The sequence below is a fragment of the Epinephelus lanceolatus genome, chromosome 5, assembly GCF_041903045.1.
Source record: "Epinephelus lanceolatus isolate andai-2023 chromosome 5, ASM4190304v1, whole genome shotgun sequence".
Lineage (NCBI taxonomy): Eukaryota > Metazoa > Chordata > Actinopteri > Perciformes > Serranidae > Epinephelus > Epinephelus lanceolatus.
The window spans coordinates 16,377,382-16,396,986 of record NC_135738.1 but is presented as its reverse complement, the minus strand read 5'-3'; the positions used below and the strand labels follow the sequence as shown (position 1 = coordinate 16,396,986).

Genomic DNA, 19,605 nt, shown 5'->3' with positions numbered 1-19,605 from the left:
AAAATACATTAGGGAATAAAAATTGTTTTGGTTCAGGAGATATTCTAGAAAAGTATATTTCCTTCTATTTGTGTAATACCCGTTTTCTGTATTCAAATAGTTTAGCTGGCTAGATTACTAATGTCAGTCCTAATGCTGTGTTTTGTATTATTTATGTCGAATTATCTATCATCTGTACATTTATTTATTTTTTTAATGCTAAAAATTTAATCTAATCCTTTATTTATTTTGGCTGACATCCTTTTTTTTCTTTTTTTTTCTACTCATTCACTTTGATAATTTGGTTGATTTGCCTTATTGTTGTAAATCTGAATTATTCAATAAAGTTTACTTTTTTAAAAAGACACGAAAAATGAAATAAACATGCTTCTCCTCTGCAGTAAACACAAAGCATATCGCTCTGAGTAAACAGCCAGTGGGGAGAATTTCCTCAACCAATCAACAGCCACCATTTAGGGGCAGGTGATAGCGGCCAATAGCGGAGTAGACAACGCATCACGTGACCTTTGTTTTTCCTCTGACTGACGTTGGACGGCACTGTGGAAATCAAGTGTCAGGTTTAGTGACCGTGTGTTGCCATACGTTGTTAAACAGTGGTGTTAATGTTAACGAAGAATGGCGACTCACTGAACATATAAAAGTATTCGCGGCTTTTATGATATGACGACATAAAACGACTGGTACGGTTTGTTATGTTCTGTGTATTCTTTATGAATGCTAGCTAAGCTAAGCTAGCTGAGCTAGCGGAGCTAATGGCTAGTTGCTGGTGTTGAAATGTGTTATTCAGAGTAGAAGTTAGCTGTTTTGTTTCCCTCTGAATTAGGAACATTTACCGAATATCTTTTACTTGTGCAGAGAGCAGAATAATTAATTGAAGCGAGTTTTAGGAGCAGTGTTGGTAGTGTTACTCCACATGTCATGTCATTTTCATAATTTTCTTTTTGAATGTTTTCCGTCTTTCATTCATACATCACTTTTTTGTTGTTTATCACCAGGTTTATGACGAAGGGAGAGCTTAGATCTAATATTGTGGATGTGACCTGAAAGAATGAGTCATAAATGGGCTCCAAATACCTGGGTCAAAGTAAGCAGAGCGTGTCAGTTGTGGCAAACACATGCTCACAAGTCAGCAGCATCACCTCCCTTGTCTGGTGCCTCTCACTGCAGGGTTTATGTACAACAGCCTTACTACTACAAGGTTGGCTATCTCAGCTGGAGGCACATTCACCACCTGAGGATCACTGGGCGCAAGGGATGGCTCTGTAAAGCAAACCAGGTTAGACAACGACTTGGATTCCACACCAGCACCCTGCATTTGAACACTTCAGCCTCACGGTGGTCTGCTGGTCTGAGCCAACACATGTCGCGGGTCAGAACAACACTGGACACAGTTTCCAAAGCTGTGAGCGGGACACATACAGAACTTCTCTCTAAAATTGGCAGACTCAAGCCCAGTGCTTTAAAGGGAAGGAAGAAGGCTGAGGCGAGTGTTGAGTCAGTGCCAAAGGCTGAGGAGAGTGCTGTCACATCCACTCCTGCTCCCACCGATGCTGCTCCACCTTGTACATCTACAACACCCAAACCTGCATGTAACTCATCTCCTGCGAGTCCTTCTGTTCCTGCTTCTGCTGCTACACTTAATGCAAGTGCCACTACCTCCACTTATCCTCACAGTCCTTCTCAAGCATCCGTCACTGCCACAATTCTGACTGTGCGTGAACTTAAGGACAAAAAGCTGAGACGCGTCGTTCCCACTATCAGAGCCAATTCTGCCAGGAAACAGGAGGAACTTAAATCTTCACCGAGTGATACTGAAAGCAAGAGCACAACTTCCAAACAAACCACAGCACTTTTCCATCCCAGCACCTTTTCAGTCAGCCTGGATGAGACCTACAACTACCTGGCTCATCACATCAACTCATACTTTAGCAGCAGTACAAAGACTCAGGACAAGAAAGTGGACAGTGCTGACAATGCTTCCTCTCAGGGTCAACAACCTAGTGACCTCATGCCAGTGTCTAATAAAACAGTCTCTGCTGCTCCAGTCACCCCACCTTCCACGAAGAAGGGCTTGGGACACTACCTGTCCTACTCAGCTCCAACTGTGCAAGCCTTTGTAGGAAGCTACATTGCTCCTTTGGTCCCAAAGTTCAGGACAGCAGAGTCCAAAACTGCTACAGTGGAGGAAAAGAAGTCTGAGGACGCCCTGGTCAAACAGGCTGAGGCCACAGTTACTAAGGAACAGAAGGCTGCTGAGGAGAAAGCCAAAAAACTTCTGCTTCAAAGGGAGAAGGTAGGTGTACAAAAACGTGTCAGTGATTGAGTGAAACATAATTCTCACATCACATAGCTCTGTCCGGTGTATTATAGCTGGGTGTCTACTGTCCAGACATTGACCAGAGCTCTTGCTACTCTATAGGGTAGTGTCTTGTGCCTACGTGCTGTCTGAGATGTGGGAATCTGTTTTCAAAAATAACTCCCTTGTGTAGTCAGAGGGCCACAGAAGGGCCACAGAGGGTGTGTACTTTATAGGCCAAGCCATGCTTTTAAGTTGTGGAGACATAAACACACTGACATTTAGATAATGTCAAGGCTGGGTTTAGTGAATCAGGAACTATGATATGTTATGTTTGAAACAGCAGATAGCAGAAACACTACATGACTCAAACATGACTCATCCATTGGCTGATGATACACAGTAGATTGATGTCATGTACAGGCATGATATGGTCCAGGTGTTGTTACATTTAATCCAATTGACAAACAATACATTTGTAACATCAAGGCAACAAAATCTAGTCGAAGGTACAAGTCTGTTGACGGTATTTTTGAATGATGACAGGCACTGAGTGGCAGCTTTGTCCTTTATCTGTTCATGATTTAATCACTTTAATCACTCAGTAATTTCCCTCCAAAGATTTTGGGGCTGGTTCACCTTTTAGCTCAATTTCAAGACCTTTTATTAAAAAAATATTATTACCCAATTTTCTTTTAGATGATGGACAGATGATTTTGTTGATTGAAATATAAAAATATGCTACTCAAGCAATAGCTGTTGTAAAAACAATATTATATACACTCATATAGCATTTCAAATGGGTCTCTTTAGTGTAGTGGTTAGAGCACTTGTTTTCCATGCGGAAGGTCCAGGGCTCGAATCCTGCTGGGGTCGATGTCAGCAAAGGCATGCGGTCGCAAGAGCTTCCCTCCACCGAAACAAACGGGATCAGATTCCTTGAGGAGGCTTCAGGATAAGAAAGTAACTCCTGGAATCTGAGCCAAGTCCTCAACGAGGGCGCTTTTCAAGCATGTTGTAGACGGGAGGTTCCAGACGTAAAAGTGGATTCATTCATTTCATATAGCATTTCAAATGATTTGATTGGATTGTTCCCCCTTTGAGTGGAGCTTAAAAGTCCATTTTGGGGGTTTGCACAATATTACAGACGTGACATTGCTCAGATGAGTTTGATGCAGCTCTTATTTATTTAGAAATTTTAGTTAATATTCGAGCCTGAGTACTTTTATCACGTCTGCCTGCTGTCTGTGTTGTTTGTAAATGTGTGCCAAGAAGGATGCCTCGTCTTTTACTGCAACCCAAATCTCCCTACGGGTACAAATGAAGTAACCTTACAATACCTTAACTTGCCTTGCCTTGCCTTACCTGGCCCATGGAAGCAAAACAAGCGTTGTTTGTAATCAACTTATTGCCAGTCATATTGTGGAGTGTAGTTTAGTGATATATTTTGTGTATAGGCCATGTATTAATGTTTCTCACTTATTGCTTCTTATCTTGGTTTAGGACAGTGGTTCTCAAACAGGGGTCCTTGAAAGAGTCACAGAGGGTCCTCAGAAAATGGGAAATAGTTTATTTTCACTATGTAATTCACTGTGAAAATGAGCACAGTGTGAGTAGGAGTCATAAGAGTGACTATTCCGATCAGTTATATCCTCAACTGTAGTTGACAACTTTTAAATTCTGGTCTTAAAGTCCCCCTCCAGTGTATTTTGGCATTTTTGTATTTCTTATTTTTCTTAGTCATGTCCTGACAATGTTGATTATCCACATTGTTCACCAGATATTTTAGACAAATGAGTTAATTTTGTGCTCAGAGGTTAAAAATAGAAGGTTGTCGCTGAAATGGGAAGATGACACATGACAGAAGTAGAAACTGCAAGTCATACGTCATCCTCCAAGCTTGTGTAGATGCACTGACATAAACACCATAAACATAGCAGGCTAGCTAGTCAACATATCTTGTATTTTACAGTAATTGTAGCGTCATAGCCTTATTTATACCTCTCTGTGCGGTCGTGTCTTCCACTTCAGTTTAGTGTCAGCATTTTACCAAGATCCACTGTCTGAAATGTAGTTTCCAGACTTGTTGAAAGTTTGCCCTGCCCACCTGCTCCGGCCTCTAACAGGTCCAGACACTGGGGACCGCACAACTTCCAGTAAAAGTAGAAAAGTCCCATTCAAAAAATAAAAAAGAATCAGTGCTGCACAGGGCAGAGTTGGTGCTGAGCTGAGCCGTGTTGTGTTGTCTCATTTGCGTTCTGCTGAACAGTGAATTCATCAAAGTAAATGCCAAATTGCTGTTTTCCAAACTACTGTAGCTGCAATCTTGTTGCAATGGTTATAGATTAATGTTACATCCAAATATAACACACACACACACACACACACTGATTCTCTGTTAACGAAAAAACGTGAACCGTAAAACTGACTGGTCAGTTTAATTATATCTAATAACCAAAATGTTTCAGATGGAGGCCCCTGAAGCAAAATCAGATGGGTGTCCGTGACCTGATATGTATAAATTCAGGGGTCCCTGACATGAAAAAGGTTGAGAACCACTGGTGTAGGAAGTTGAATGAAACTGAAATGAAAAAACATTCATTAGTTACTGTTTAATATTGTAAATGAAAATGAGAGTTCCCTGCTAAATGAGCCGTACACAGGGTCAGGTTTTAACTTGGATTCCAGCCCACGCTCTATAGCTGGACCTAACTGGTTGCACGTTTTTTGTCTCTTAGATCATTGCCAGGGTGAGCGTGGACAATCGAACTCGGGGTCTGGTTCAGGCTCTCCACAGGGCATCAGATGTGAGGGTCTACATCAACAGGGTGGAGGACCTCAGCTACCACCTCCTGGAGTTTCCGGAGACTAGTGGTGTTGCAGTCAAGGTGAGCAATCTGACAAGGCCAGCATTTTCTCCTCTTCTTTTTCCCCCATAATGTAACATCCCGAGGCTTTGTCAGCAAAGTGTCTGATGCTGCTTAGCATGTCAAAAGCACCAACTCTTATGTTTGGCTCCAGCTCACGGTGTCAGGACTGTGTTTACAGCAGCATGTTTTTATGCATACATAATTGTGTTATATTTACCATGAATAGTTGAACAGCTGTAGCATGTAAATAATGTAGATAACGTCCCTCTGCTTGTGTTCAGGAATTTTTCCCATGCCAGGCAAATGTCAGTTTGTCAGCTGTGGCAACAGGTTACATATTGCTCTGTGTTTAATGTCAGAGCTTGGCAACTATTGAACATGTAGACTGCATACTGCGGCATTTATTTATGTCTCTGCCTTATCTGTGGCGGTGTCAGGAACTTAGTCAGTGCTAAACCTATTTCAAACCAAGGGCACTTTTACAAGTATGAGGAAGGATAATCCTCAATGAAAAGTGAAGAACAGTGTTAAGCTCAACATTAAAGATGAACAGTATTAAAATTTCATATCAGGATTAAAGCGACAAAAATTGAAATATCTTCTTTCTTTCTTCGATCTTTGAAATAGCCTGTCTTTGAAGTGTTTGCTCATGTGCCTGTGTCACTGTTGATGAGGACAAGGCACCAGTAGCATCTCTACAGTAGGTTTGCCTGCTGCACGCCCACTCTGTAAACAAGGGAATAGCAAAACAAACCCACATTGCATGCTGTGCCTATGTCTGGAAGACTGTTGCTAACTTTGGTTGATGCAGGACACTGTTAACTGTGAGTTTTTCGAAGGGCGGTAATCAAACGTGGTTTTATGATAATTAAAATTTACAACAGTAATATGAACTGAAGGGAATTTAACCACAGTTTTTTATGAAACTGGCAACTGTTTCATTGCTGTTCAACATATTGCTGCAAGAATAATGTTTGATATCTTTGCAAATGACAACAGGAATAAAGGAGACCACTGTGGTGACAATACTGACTTGAATTTGGTCTCAAATATGGTCTCTTAACTCCTCAGAAACATTTGTTCCAATTAAATAATTCAGATTACATCATGACAGTCTCATGTTTTATCTACAAGCAAGGTATTACAGGTAAAATCAACACTTTATAGCTGCGTTCACACCAGTGTTACACTCTGCTTTCATTCTAGCGAGGATTTGATTTACATTCATTTTCCATTGCAAATGATCCCACCTTCATTCTGATGAAACTATGACTTGCAAAGTGGTAAAACCTGTTAATGTTCAGCCAATATAACAGGCAGCAGAATCGACCTCTTTGTTTAGGAAGCATTGATTGCTTCTGCCCTTGTTTGTTTGTGACTGCAAAGAAGAAAACAAGCGGCAGAACAGGAAAGAGTATGACTGGTACTGAGAACAAATACAGGGATAGGAGGTAAATACTGCAGGATGTCAGATGTATAGTTGAACACTACAGTCGCTCCAGCAGCAGACCCTGTCCTCTCTATTTCGAGCTCCACCTCCTATTTGCCTCGCCAATTCTGGTGTGACCGCATCATGGTGGACTGACCACGTTTTTCATTTTCACTTCTGACTGCCACACTATGTGTTTATCAGGAGCAGGTTATCCCTTGCCTGCTGCGTCTGAAACAGGCCAGTGACCCCGGCCTGAGGGCAGCAGTTAGAGAAGCCCTCGCTCTGGTGGGCTACCACAAACCTGTGAAAGGCCGAGGCGTTCGCATCCTGTCCATAGATGGAGGAGGGTTAAGGTACAAGTTCAACCCATGTTTTCTCTTTTCTTTCTTAAAAAGTATGAGTCACTGATCAAAGTGAAACTAAACAGCATTTACTGCAGTCAAGGCCATGTTTTAAAATAGCACTGCTTCTATTAGCAGTTTCGATCTGTAAATGTAATCCTGTGAAACATTCAGTTTTAATGAATGAGGATTTATTTCCTATTTGTCTTTGCTGTTCGAGTTTAAAATCAATGAGCTGTCACTCTTTGTAGCCAATTTGTGTGCAGTGGTTGTCATCCCATTAATTTGCCTCTCTGTGTGTGTATGCCTGTGTCTGACTTTGCAGGGGACTTGTTGCACTTCAGACGTTACACAAGCTGGAGGCCCTGACCGGGAAACCTATTTACAAACTGTTTGATTATATTTGTGGTGTCAGCACAGGTGCGTTGTCCCCCTGCCCTACTTCTGAATGTGTGTGTGCTGTATGCGTCTGGATTATGTGAGCAGAGTGCAACATTGCGGATGGGACTGGCAGCACTGATCACACACTGACCCATTTGTTGCTCTGCTCTTGTTTTGACCTCAATTTCACTGCCAGCACCACCGCATTGCCAGTCTTGTTGCTTTGTAGTCAAGTAAGGCCACAGTACAACTGTTTCAAATTACAAAATGGACTATTTATAATTTTATTTTATTTATTTAACCAGTAGAGTACAATTGAGATTAACACGCCTTCCAACCATGCAGCAAACGGGCAAACTCTGTTGAATGAAGCGCAAAAAAGTGTGTAGATATACTATGATTGACAGCAACATTCAGGGAGCTTATGGAGCCCTGAATGAGCCCAAGCAACAGTTTGCTGCTGCTCTGAAAATAAGTTGGAGGTGCACAAAGCTTTGCCAAAATAGAGCCAGTGTGAGCGTTTTTTGGAACAACAAGCGCCACGTTGCTTAGCCTGTGCAAGGAGTAGGTTAGGACATCTTCAATGGGAAACACGGAAACAATGTGATGTTTGATCACTCGCTCATTCACATTCTGTCCAGTTAGGAAGAGGTGTAAGAATCTCTTCGTCTATGGAGACTTGGCCAAGACTGGCAACGGCATAAATAAAAACACATAATTTAAAAAAAGATAACACAAAAAGACACAAATTAAAAAGGAAATAAGAAATAAGCAAAAGCAGCTCACATTTTAAAGTAGAAATGTAGAAGAGTTAGGTTTCTAACTACGTAAATTAAACAGATATCTTACGGAATCTGCCTCTAATTCTTTTATTTTCGATTTAAAAGCATTTAACAAGATGATTTAACTGAGTTTTAAGTCTCTCTGCAGAATACACAGAAGTCCTTTATCCAATTTCCAAACAGGCATATGGAACAGAAAGCATAAAGACATCCCGAGAACACAAATAGTATTACCTGGCACTTTTCTGTGTGAGATAGACACACAGATAATATGGTAGCAGTCCGAGAATTGCTTTATCTATAAATGTGTACTGATGACAGAGCCTACAGCTGGCCACCTGTAGGCTCTGTCATCAGTACACATTTTTAGATCATGCTACCCGAGAGTATAACGCACAAAAAATTAAGTTATATTTGTGTTGAAATTGCATTGCTTTATTTGGTTTCAGGAATAATCAATAGGTCAATTAGAACTTCTCCCTGTATGCAAAATGACCACAAGGTGGTGCTGTGGACCATCATCCTCAAACTGTCCTCTCTGTCTGCCACTCGGTGGTTTTCATTTCGCAGCAGATTGAAAAACTGCGTTTTATTTGCAGAGCACATTGTCCTTTAATCACTGCCAGAAGTTTCTGTTTGCTCCCAGTTCCTAACAGTTCTCTGGTCCTAATCTCCACCAGTTGGAGGTACTTCATTTTCACATTCTGTCAATGTTGTCAAAGCATAATGTAATCCGCCTGCTCAATCAAATGATGTTCACACATTTAAAACCCATCTGGGCCACATCTGGTGAGTTTGGTCACCCACATTATTCAGGTACACCCCATCTCTGCCCTCATGGCACTGTTGAGGTTTGGTAATCTTGTCAGGGATCTTTAATCATGGAGAGAAAGTAGCTGCCTGTAGTGTAGTAGCTATGTTAATCTCATGCACTTCCTATGGGTGGATCATCCAGGGGTAATGTTACTAATAACAGATAATCCTTTAGGCAATTAACATTGCATCAACTCCAGGCCTTGAGAGCACTAACAACAAGCTGTGCATTACCTGTGTGCCTGTTTATTACCAAGATTACCTCATTGCATTCCCAAAGGACTGACTGAAGCTCTTATTCTTCCTGTTTACACAAGTATGCAGCTGTATTGTTCATTCACCAGTCCTTTCCTCTTTGAATGATTGTGTGTGTTTTTGCCTCAGGTGCTATCTTAGGGTTCATGCTAGGTGTGTTCCAAATCCCACTGAACGAGTGTGATGATCTTTACCGGAAGCTGGGTTCAGATGTCTTCAAGCAAAACGTCATTGTCGGCACTGTGAAGATGGGCTGGAACCACGCTTTCTATGACAGCGAAGCCTGGGAGAACATCCTCAAGTCAGTCCCTTTGTCCTTGTCCAGAGCAGTGCTTATGCTTAGTTAATTTGGAGACATGTAAAACAAAATGCCATGACAGTGGTCAAACTGTTCAAGTTAACACAAAGTGATTTGGAAGTGCTTAAAGCAAGTTCATCAAAGTGAATATCAAGCTTGCTCTTTATTGTTGTCAGTTATGTTAATACAGTTTAAAGTGCATCAATGCCATCTATCAATAATCTGTTTTAGGGTAACAACAACAAGTTGTACATGACCTGTTTGCTGGATTATCACTAAGATAACCTTGTTGCATTCTCAAAGGAGTGATATGATGTTTACTGTGATGCATGACTAACTTAAGCAAATTTTAAGTGTCACATGATATTGAAAGTTATTTATTATAACATATGGAAACTAGAAAAGTGAACTCAGTAGAGTGCAGGTCTCCAACAGGTCCATTGTGCATGCATGACAGTCGTGGAATAATTTATTTTATTTTATTTATTTAACCAGTAAAACCTCTTGAGTTTAGAAATCTCTTTTTCAAGAGTCTCCTGCCCAAAACAGGCAGCAACATAAAGTTACAGACAGACAACACAGAACAAAACAAAAATGTACAGCTTTAAAACAAGCAACATAAAACACCTAATGAGATTACCACAAAGACAAGCCAGAGAGTATGTTAATGTATACTAGAGGTCAACCATAAAAACACAAAAAAAGGGCAACTACAGATGATTACAAAGACCTGCTAAGATACACCCTGACATTGGCGTACCGAAGATTGCGTACAAAAATCCTGCAACAGTGCTTTGAAACAGCCGAGACAAACCAAAGAGTGAAACTTCAAGTTCTTCTGCAGAAGATTCCACTCATAAGAAGGTCCATACATAAATGCTTGTTTGCCAAACTCTGTGCGTACCCTTGGTGTAATCAGTAAAAAAAATGTTCTGAGAACGGAGAGCATAGCCATTTTCTATTTACACACATAACACACACATAAATGTGCTGGAAGAAGGCCAAGAATAGCTTTGTAAACAACAGAATGCCAATGAAAAAAGTGTACAAAACTGTAAAGAGAGCCACCCAACCTGAGCATACAGGATACAGTGATGAGTTAGCTGCTTACAGTTGGTGATAAATCTCAATGCACCATGATACTCAGAGTCCAGAGCATGCAAACACTAGATGGGTGCATTCATATATAATACATCCCAATGAAAGGGAGACAATGTGCAGGTTGCATTATTAACAGTGATTTATTCATCTCCTGTTGTGCCTCACTATAGTGGATCATCACATAGCGGGAATCAATCTGCAGATGCTGCAGCTGAGACCAAACTTTTCTATGGTTGTCAGTTTTTGAGCCTCAACAAAGGCCAAAATGTTGCCTGTGACAGACAAAGTGAGGCTTGTTGATTGCTGGAAATGCCTTTTGCTACGTGACTTTGGAGGTGAATTGCCACAACCATGAGAGGTCCTTGAGCAAACACTCATAAATGTCCACGTATAAGGGTTATGGGTCCAGCAGTATGCCAGATTAGCATTAGATAAGCAGACACACGACCAAACCCATAATCCAAGAGATAGCAACTGTAAAACTGCGGCTGGTTGGAAAAATTCTAAAGATATTAAGAATTAAAGAATAAAATCCACCACTGCATGCTTAGATATGATCAGCACGGTCATATAAAGTAAACATATATTGTTTTAAATGGCCTTAAATGTTTAAAACAGTAAAACGGTCCTTTGAGAATAATTATGCCGATCACAGAATGATTTCAAGTTCCATTAACTGATATGCACAAGGATTTTGTGAAGCTTGCAGAATCTGTAGTAAGTCACACTACTATCCAAAATTCACTAAGCCAGAAAATAACATCGCCATATCTTCCCTTCTTCAGAGAGAAAATGGGCTCTCACCTCCTGGTGGAGACATCAAGAAACCCTGAATGCCCCAAGGTGAGCTTTGGAAGCTTGTCTGACTCATTCTTCCCTCTTGTTCTGTTCTGGCACTGACCAGTGAGCCTTGGTCTCACCTTGTTTACTGGGATACTACAAAGAAAGCTCCTTTCTCCTTCGCTATCTCTGTCCTGCACTCCTCTGCAATGACAAGTAGAAGGAAAGTACACTCTAAAGCCACATAAGACAGTGTGGATAAAGCAGTATACAGAATTTCATATGTCAGCTGACTCCTGTTAGGCTCCCAGAACAGAGACGTTATTAAATTGATCTGTCAGAATGTCACTCCAGATACAGTATTATGTTTGCATTTTTATATCTGTAAAGTGCTGCCTCACGCTGGAAAAGGAAATTGAGCTGTATGTCATTTCCTTTCTCTGCAGGTGGCAGCGGTGAGCACCATTGTGAACAGGGGCACTCCTCTGAAGGCCTATGTGTTCAGGAACTACAACCTGCTGCCCGGGGTGCGCTCTCACTACCTGGGGGGCTGCCAGCACCAGCTCTGGCAGGCCATCCGGGCCACATCAGCAGCCCCTGGGTATTTCCAGGAATTCCCCTTGGGAAATGATCTCCACCAGGTCGGTCTCTCTCTTTAATTTATCTTTTGCATATTCACAGAATTCTCAGAAAAAAATGGCTGTAAAATGTAGCTCCCGCTTACTGCTCTTTATACACACCACACACATGCAGTTAAGGGGATATCACATGGTATGGCACCCCTGTGGTTGTGGAAACGCTGGCACCAATCATGATAAACTTGATTAAATCATACAATTTGTCCATGAAACATCTCCTGTTACTGTTGGTTACAGAAGAGGGGAAAGAGATAGGACTCCTGGCAGTGGATTTAAACTCTACTTTTAGATTTTAAGCCTTCAGTGGATGCTTTTATCAAGGATAATTGTCATGAGCACAACTGTTACACAAGCTTAAACTCCTACATAACAACCATTTCAGTCAAACAGAGCATGTGTCACAGTTGCAGAACATAATAAACAAGGCTGTAGAGCTATTTGTTTAAGTACCAGAGTGCACCTATAACGATTAAGTTGTGGCTTTTTTAAAGGTTATGTAACCACTCTTCATATGGAGGCAAGTTTAGATACATTAGTCTACTGTAAGTATAAAAAGAAAGGATGTTATGCTGCCTTTCCATCTGTACTAGTTAACAGTGAGCAGCTATAGACAAAGGCCACCACTGGCAGCTACTGGCAACTTTTAATGTGGAATGTTTTATTGCATGTCAGTTAATGCATGAGTTGACGTCCTGAATCAGTCAACACAACTAAACGTCAGTGTGATTTTGAACTTTGACCATTCCATTTGTTTTATGGTGTCTCTTGTATGACATATGCTTCAGCAATGTTTGGATCTTCAAGTGCTTAAAGGCATACTATGCAGGATTTTTGATAAAAACAAAACAAAACAATGTATATAGACAGAAGTAATCCCTCTCAGTCATCACTGATGACCCACTGGAAGTGTGTGGCAATGTATTTTTCTGCCCTCTGCCTGCATTTTCTTCTTTTTTTCTGTGTTCGGGAGGTTTATCGCCGTGTACCTCCACAGTGCTCAGGTGAGGTCGGGGCTTTATAAAAAGGTAGCAACCAGGTGCCAGACCGTAAACAGAAGGCATCCATGAGATACAGCGCCAAAAAAACGTCAAATATAGTGAGGCAAAACACCAAATGAGAGTGAATCTGGGGTTGGCTTTTACTTTAACTTTCACTGGCAAACGTCTTTACAAACAGTAACCGACGATTCTGTTTAGTGCATCTTTTTCATAAATGTATATGAACTTCGACTAGTTTATGTGAACTGTGAATATTGTCTTTCCTCGCTTGGAGAGAAGAAGTTGTGGAGCATCATTCCGGTGCTCTCCAGCAGCACTCCACCACTCATAATAAATATTGATTAATGTCTTACAGGCTTCTTTCTTCAGAAGTGATGAGTCAGTTGTTACAAATAACTGCCACACCACAAGATGTCAATTCAACACATGTATGCAAACATTGCATGGACACATTTTAGGGTCAATACAACATCCACACTTGTCAGATTTTAAACTCTGTTTCCGACTTTTAAGTCCATCTTACTATTTTATTCACACTAAGCTTCATTTTTGCCAATGCAGTTTAATTCCTTGGGTCAAGAGGAGTCAACATGTAGCTTGGTCAACTTCTTTCTAGTCTTTGTTTTCATGTTGTTTGTAATTTTATCAAAACCACACTTCCTCTGAGTTGATCGAATTCAGTCCATATGCAAAATACTGTAGGTGTCAGTGGGACGTCCTTGTTTTGATTACACACAATTTTTGATGCTCAGCAGTGTGATACACACGTGGATTTTGATTTTCTTCTTTTCGTGATCATGGCCATATTACTCAGTAAAATGTCAAGTCCCTAATGCACCTTCTTTGGGCTTAGGTTCCTTTTTTCTAGTCCAGTGGTTCCCAACTGATGGGTCATGGTCCAAAAGTGGGTCGTGGGCCCATTCTGAATGGACCTCAAGTGACTTGCCAATGTCTCAAGTAAGTCCAGTGAATTTCCGGCACAGAGCTTTTATTTTTAATTGCCGTTTCCTGCTGTAGAGTGAGTGACTAACAGACAGCTACTTGACAGAGACAGCAAACTAGCTCAATGACATGTTCAAATGCAAGTATGACGCTGAATATGTTAAGCTGTGTGGACCTTGAACTAATGACTAAGGAATAATCTGGACCCCATGACTGGACCAGTTGGGAACCACTGTTCTAGTCCAACTAATATAACTTAGTCAGTTTTAAAAATGTTAAGAGCTATCCTAAGAGTTGGGGAAAACAAATTTTTCCTTTCACAAAGACTGTGATTATTTCTAGTCTTTAAAATTTTAATTCTCCTTGGCTATAATACATGAAAAGAATGCATAAACAAGTCCTCGGTATATCACCGTGTGCACAGCTTCAAAGGCCTCTGCTTGGCCAGTGAAATACTGGGATATTTAATGTACATTGTACCTGTCAAGGCTTATTTTGCACTCATGATCTTTTTCGCACCATATATTTACACACCTAGTGACAGTTTAACTGCAGTCCTCTGCTAATCTAGGGCTTATTGTTGGGGTGCTGGATTTAATTGCCCCGTACAGTCAGTGTTGACGAGGAGAGTCTGAGGGATTTTGAGGAGCCTAATGAGAAAAATCCTCCGCACAGCAAGTGAGAGGGAGGAACTCCATTTCCATCCTGTCAGTGTTTATTTCCAGTCAGTTGCATCTGGACAGGAGGGTGAGTCGCAGTCAGACACTTAAATCCATCTCCACTAAACAGGTATGCATTAGCCATCAGTGACATAACAAACCGGCAGTCCACTCCACCGTTTTACTGATCAATACGTATCCCTACTCTGTTTGCCTCTACCTTCTCAGTAAGGGCTTAGTCAGTAGAGAGCAGGGAAGAAACAGGAAACCATGTGAGTAGAGGCTTTGTAGAATCTAGAAAACAAGAGTGGATTTTATTTTGTTGAAAACAGAAGATACACGGTGCTCTAGAAAAGGAGATAAAAAAGCACAGAGAAACACACAGATGCAAATCATTAAGCTCCACTTCTGTTTGAGTATTCAGTCGATGTTGCCTGTGTTTGACCCGTCACATCCAGATTTCAATATCTCCTTGAATCGACATTCAAAACACAGATGGGGTGTAAAGACTGACGAACTCAGCGTAGACACAGCACACGTGAATGAGCATGTGTTTGCATCAAAGGCAATATCCCGTGTCGACACGCTCCCACACTCTTAATTGGAAGCTGTGTTAGTTCTGTAGGTGAATGGGGAAGTTCAGGGGATGAGAATGAAAGAGACTGGGTGATGAAAACCCACCTGTGGTGGGAGATTTCCCCAGCTTGCCGTCTAGCAGGTCTCACCCTACTCTGAGATGCATAAATTAGCCCAATGTGTTGCCTCCTTCAGCACACACAACTGTTCGACTGCCACATCTGCCTTGTTAGAATGAGAAGACAGACAATCTAATTATGGATCTGTTTTTCCAAACTCTCTTAGCCGCCAGCAGGAAACCTCATACTGTGAGAGGATGAGACACCATCAGGAGTTCAATATATTTAATATATCTGACATAAAAACTGTTATGTGTATGTTTTACTATCATTTCATTTCTATCAAAAGAAACCTCCAAATGAACAGCTGACTGAAATTAGGAAAAGAGAGCATCTGTCCTGATTCAGTAACAAGTACTTCTTTTTTTTATTTTCTTGTGTTGTTCTTGGTTAAATAAATCTTTAGAGAATGTTTTAAGGAGGTGTTTTGCCTTGACTCGCAATTCCTGTGTGATTTGAACATTTGCTCATTTGTTCCACTTCCTATCCTTTTTTTATTTTTGGAGCAGTTTTGACTTAAGATTTTCTACTAGCATTTGTTTTGCTGTGCTTTGCTGTACCAAAAGAGATTTAAACATCAGAACATTGATATTAGGCTGTAAACCTCGACATATTGAAAACAGGTTCTCTTTGCTGTTGTATATTAATGCATACCTTTGAATTGCCAAAAGAGGTGAAAGGGGGTAGAAGAGGGTGCTTTATCTGTGCCTCCTGAAACAAAAACTCTTTGTGTGTATTTTGGGAGTCTTTCTTCAATTTCTTTAACTCCCACAACTTTTGCTTCAGCCAGCTGTGGCTAAGAAACAAGATAAGCATCTTGATTAAATGATTTAAAATCTTGTGTAGTTAAAAACATTTCACAACCTTATCAAAGCCAGACAATCCTTAGAGATGAAAAAAAAAAAAAAAAGAAATTACATTTAATCAAAGCTTACAGAAACATCAGTTGGGTCTTTGTTAGCTTTGTTATGTCCACTAAAATGTGACTTGTATCTGTGCAACGTTCATCACTAGAGAGGGGTTTTACATTCCTCTACTAAAGGGGGGCGATGTCTGTGCACTTACCTAAAATCTGAGATTCAAACATAGACCAGGCAAGCTGAATTTGGTACATCATCAATACTAAAGTCAATCGCTGTCTACCATGGGAAACACATACTGACGGGGAAACAGACTTTGACACAACACCGGCTAAGACACCTGAGACCTCCAGCGCACATTCGCACAATGAACTTGGCAGAGCAGAGAGCAGATTTAGTAGTAGCATGGTAGAGTGTACAGTTTTTGGGTGTAAACCTTGAGCTTTCTTCCACCAAAAACCCCATCATAGCAGAAGTGATTGTATGTTTCGCAACTACTAACGTGGTGTCAGTCACTGCCAGTCATGAGCTAACAAGCTAACAAACACCATAACCAAATTAAAGATGCTAACTGCGACTAACCGTGCTGATACATGTGCTCTTGCTGAGTTTGGTGCGCAACAGATTCCTCATCAGAGTCTGTGTCTGACTGAGGCTGAAACATGTATGGCTGAATCTCTCCGATGTGTCCTCTAATGCTAACGCTAGCCGTCTTAATGCACACTGCTCTTTCACTAGTCAACTTAGTACAAGCAGCACTGCAGAATTTCTCATTGTGGGAGAAAGCGTAGATCTGCTTATGGCCCCATTTCAGAGTCTTTTTTTAACTGTTACGATAGAAAACCATGTTATATTATTATTAAAGGATTATCATGAATATGGTTAACTTTAAAATGTAATGGGAGCTTTAAAGCTAATTTAAACCAGGATGAAAATATGTAAGATTCATTTTAAAGAGTTGTTTAACATGGCTGGATGGTGCAATCATGGATACAGACAAAAAACAGCTTTATTCTAAGTTCCTTCTAATATACATTTTATGCACAGCTGTCAGCCACTTCACTTTCCATGTGAACCTCGCCTGCTTCAAAATGCCACCCAGCCTGATGGCTTTATTTATTGGCTACTTGAGCCACTGAAACCAGTCATGAGCATAACATGCTGTCTGTGTGATGTCAGGATTCCCTGGAGAGAGAGTCATCTCGCTCTTTTCCACAAACGCCCACAGAGTTTTCCACTTAATCCAAGCCCTAAACAATCACCCTTTTGTACGGTGAGTGCAGGAGAGTCGTCGTGCCATGTGCTGAACGAATGCTGGAATTCTCGAGCAGCATTTCAAGAAACTTGAGATTGTTTACTGATGTTTATGATTCGACAGGCTGCAAATGGAAATCTCAGAACTTTAGATTCAGGTTGGTAACGCAGGGAAAATTGTAACTTGGAGCAAGACCTTTTGAAGCAGAGCAGCAGTGGCGTTATCAAAGACTCACACTTGCCACCATAGCCACGGAGAGGATGCCTTAGTGAGGGGGAACAAGGAGAAAAGGGGGAAAAAATGGAGGAGATGAAGGGAGGGTGGTTCCACATTAAAGCTCCCTCAGTTATCTCTGCTCTAAAGAACACAGAAGTAGAAGACTTCAGACATTTCACAATGGATGCCAGGGCATGCGTGGAATGGCGAGGAGGGCCTGATTTTTTCCGCCTAGTTGCCATGGCGTCTCCTGAGGCGATGGGGAGGAATGGGAGCATGTTTTGTGCCCACCTCTGCCAGAATTTGATGGGAGGCATGGGCTCAGTCGGCCACCACCCTCAGTGAGAGCTGTTGAGAGCCCTAACATGGCACATCGCTCGACAGAAAGACTTCACGCAGGCTGAAATGGAGTGGCTCACATCAGCACTCCCATATTTTTTGTCACTAATGAATGGCCGAGGGAATGAGACACAAATGAGTCTAGGGCTCATTCACATTACGAGCAAATGTGGCTCAAATCTGATTTTTTTTTGCTCTCATGTGACACAAATCTGATTTTTTCAGAGTAGTGTTGATACACAAATCCATTTTATTCCAATCAGATGTGGACCGAATTCTGATACAGTACATATCCATATCCATGTCATACTTTACTACACAGGTGCATATCACTCACCATACAGTGTGAGAGCTGTCCGTTGAAACTACAGAAGGCTGCCATAGCTGTGCTGCTGCTGTGGTGGGCTCCAGTTGCCAGCCAGTAAAGCCCAACTGCCAGACGCCTTCTGACGGGGATAGATAACCTACATGCTGTGACACTGTTGTCGTAAGATGCTGACAGAGATTGAAATGTTGCCCTGGGCATCCTTAACTTTTGAAGAAGCTTGTCCTCTGTGAAACCCTCCACATCACGGCCCCCACACTCCTGACTCCTCCCACGTCCACACTCCCTCCAGAGAGCTACTAGCAATAGCTGCTGACAGAGCTATAGCTTCTCGCCCTCACACCATTGTTGCGAAGGCTCATGATCCTGAAGCCCCTGTCGTCCAAAAAATGTCCCATGTCACTACAGCCTGGTATCCCGAAAACAAACAAAGGTCCGATTATGTTAATTTTCATAATAATTAGCCACGTCGGCGAAACAGCCCTTCGGAACAATGGGCAGTCCTCTCCTAAACATATGAGGGATTGTCATACAACCTTCTCGGCAAATCATTCAGGAGATGAGAACGATTTGCACCACCATGTCATTATTTTTTCCCCAGATGCCTGTTTCGCAAATGTTTTTTGTTTGCTGTTTCACATGTGTGACGTTTTTGGATGCATGTGAGGCATTTCAGGGAAGAGATCCAGTCACACTGACGTAAGATATGGGTCACTTCAAACAAGAATGTGAACAGTGTAGGCAGAAAGATTGGATCGGGGGAAAAATTTGGAATTGAGCATTAAGCCTGTAATGTGAACGTAACCTATAAGAAGTCACTAAATGTGGCACCTTTGGCTAAAGAAAGACTTTTTTTGTTTCTATCTGAGAAAAGTGGAGAATGAGGTTTAGCGTTTCACATAATTTAGTGCCGTTCCAAAAGTGCAGTTCAAGAAATCATAACCTTTTGGATCACCTTATCCATGCTCCTTTTTCCCTCATAAAGGCCACTGGAGGTGAAGTTATTGGTCATAAATTTCATGCTCAGCACTGCAGTGCTTTGCAGAGAAGAGCAGTGGTGGATTCACGGTGTAAATCTGAGCTTTTAACCACTTCCTCATCCCAGTCCTCTCCTCCTATGCTAAGCCCTGAGAGCTCGGGCCTGGAGGCTGTTGGAGGATGGAGCTCAGACGTGTGAGCCCTGCTGCAGACAGCTTCCTCCTCCCAGACAGACTCAGGATTTCTGTCCCTTGAGTATAAACGTGCACACATGGATTCCCTCATTGTCACTTTACCTCTGTTTCCTCCACTGACTGCTCTTTTTGTTCTGTTGCATTCATATGTTTTCAC

At 41.5% G+C, this 19,605-nt stretch overlaps 1 protein-coding gene across 2 annotated transcripts in view; it reads left to right on the top strand.

The window, feature by feature from the left end:
• Nucleotides 1-521: 521 nt before the first annotated feature.
• The window catches only part of LOC117262391 (calcium-independent phospholipase A2-gamma-like), a 39,868-nt gene continuing 20,784 nt past the window's right edge, over nucleotides 522-19,605 (top strand). The window contains exons 1-8 of one of the 2 annotated variants that reach the window (XM_078167766.1): nucleotides 522-680; nucleotides 1,168-2,293; nucleotides 5,035-5,184; nucleotides 6,800-6,951; nucleotides 7,265-7,359; nucleotides 9,300-9,471; nucleotides 11,355-11,412; nucleotides 11,796-11,990. In XM_078167766.1, the coding sequence (XP_078023892.1) occupies nucleotides 1,361-2,293; nucleotides 5,035-5,184; nucleotides 6,800-6,951; nucleotides 7,265-7,359; nucleotides 9,300-9,471; nucleotides 11,355-11,412; nucleotides 11,796-11,990 (1,755 nt within the window). In that variant the 5' untranslated portion in view covers nucleotides 522-680; nucleotides 1,168-1,360. Of the gene's footprint in view, nucleotides 681-995; nucleotides 2,294-5,034; nucleotides 5,185-6,799; nucleotides 6,952-7,264; nucleotides 7,360-9,299; nucleotides 9,472-11,354; nucleotides 11,413-11,795; nucleotides 11,991-19,605 lie in introns of both variants that reach the window. The other variant, XM_033635332.2, reaches the window with a different exon arrangement.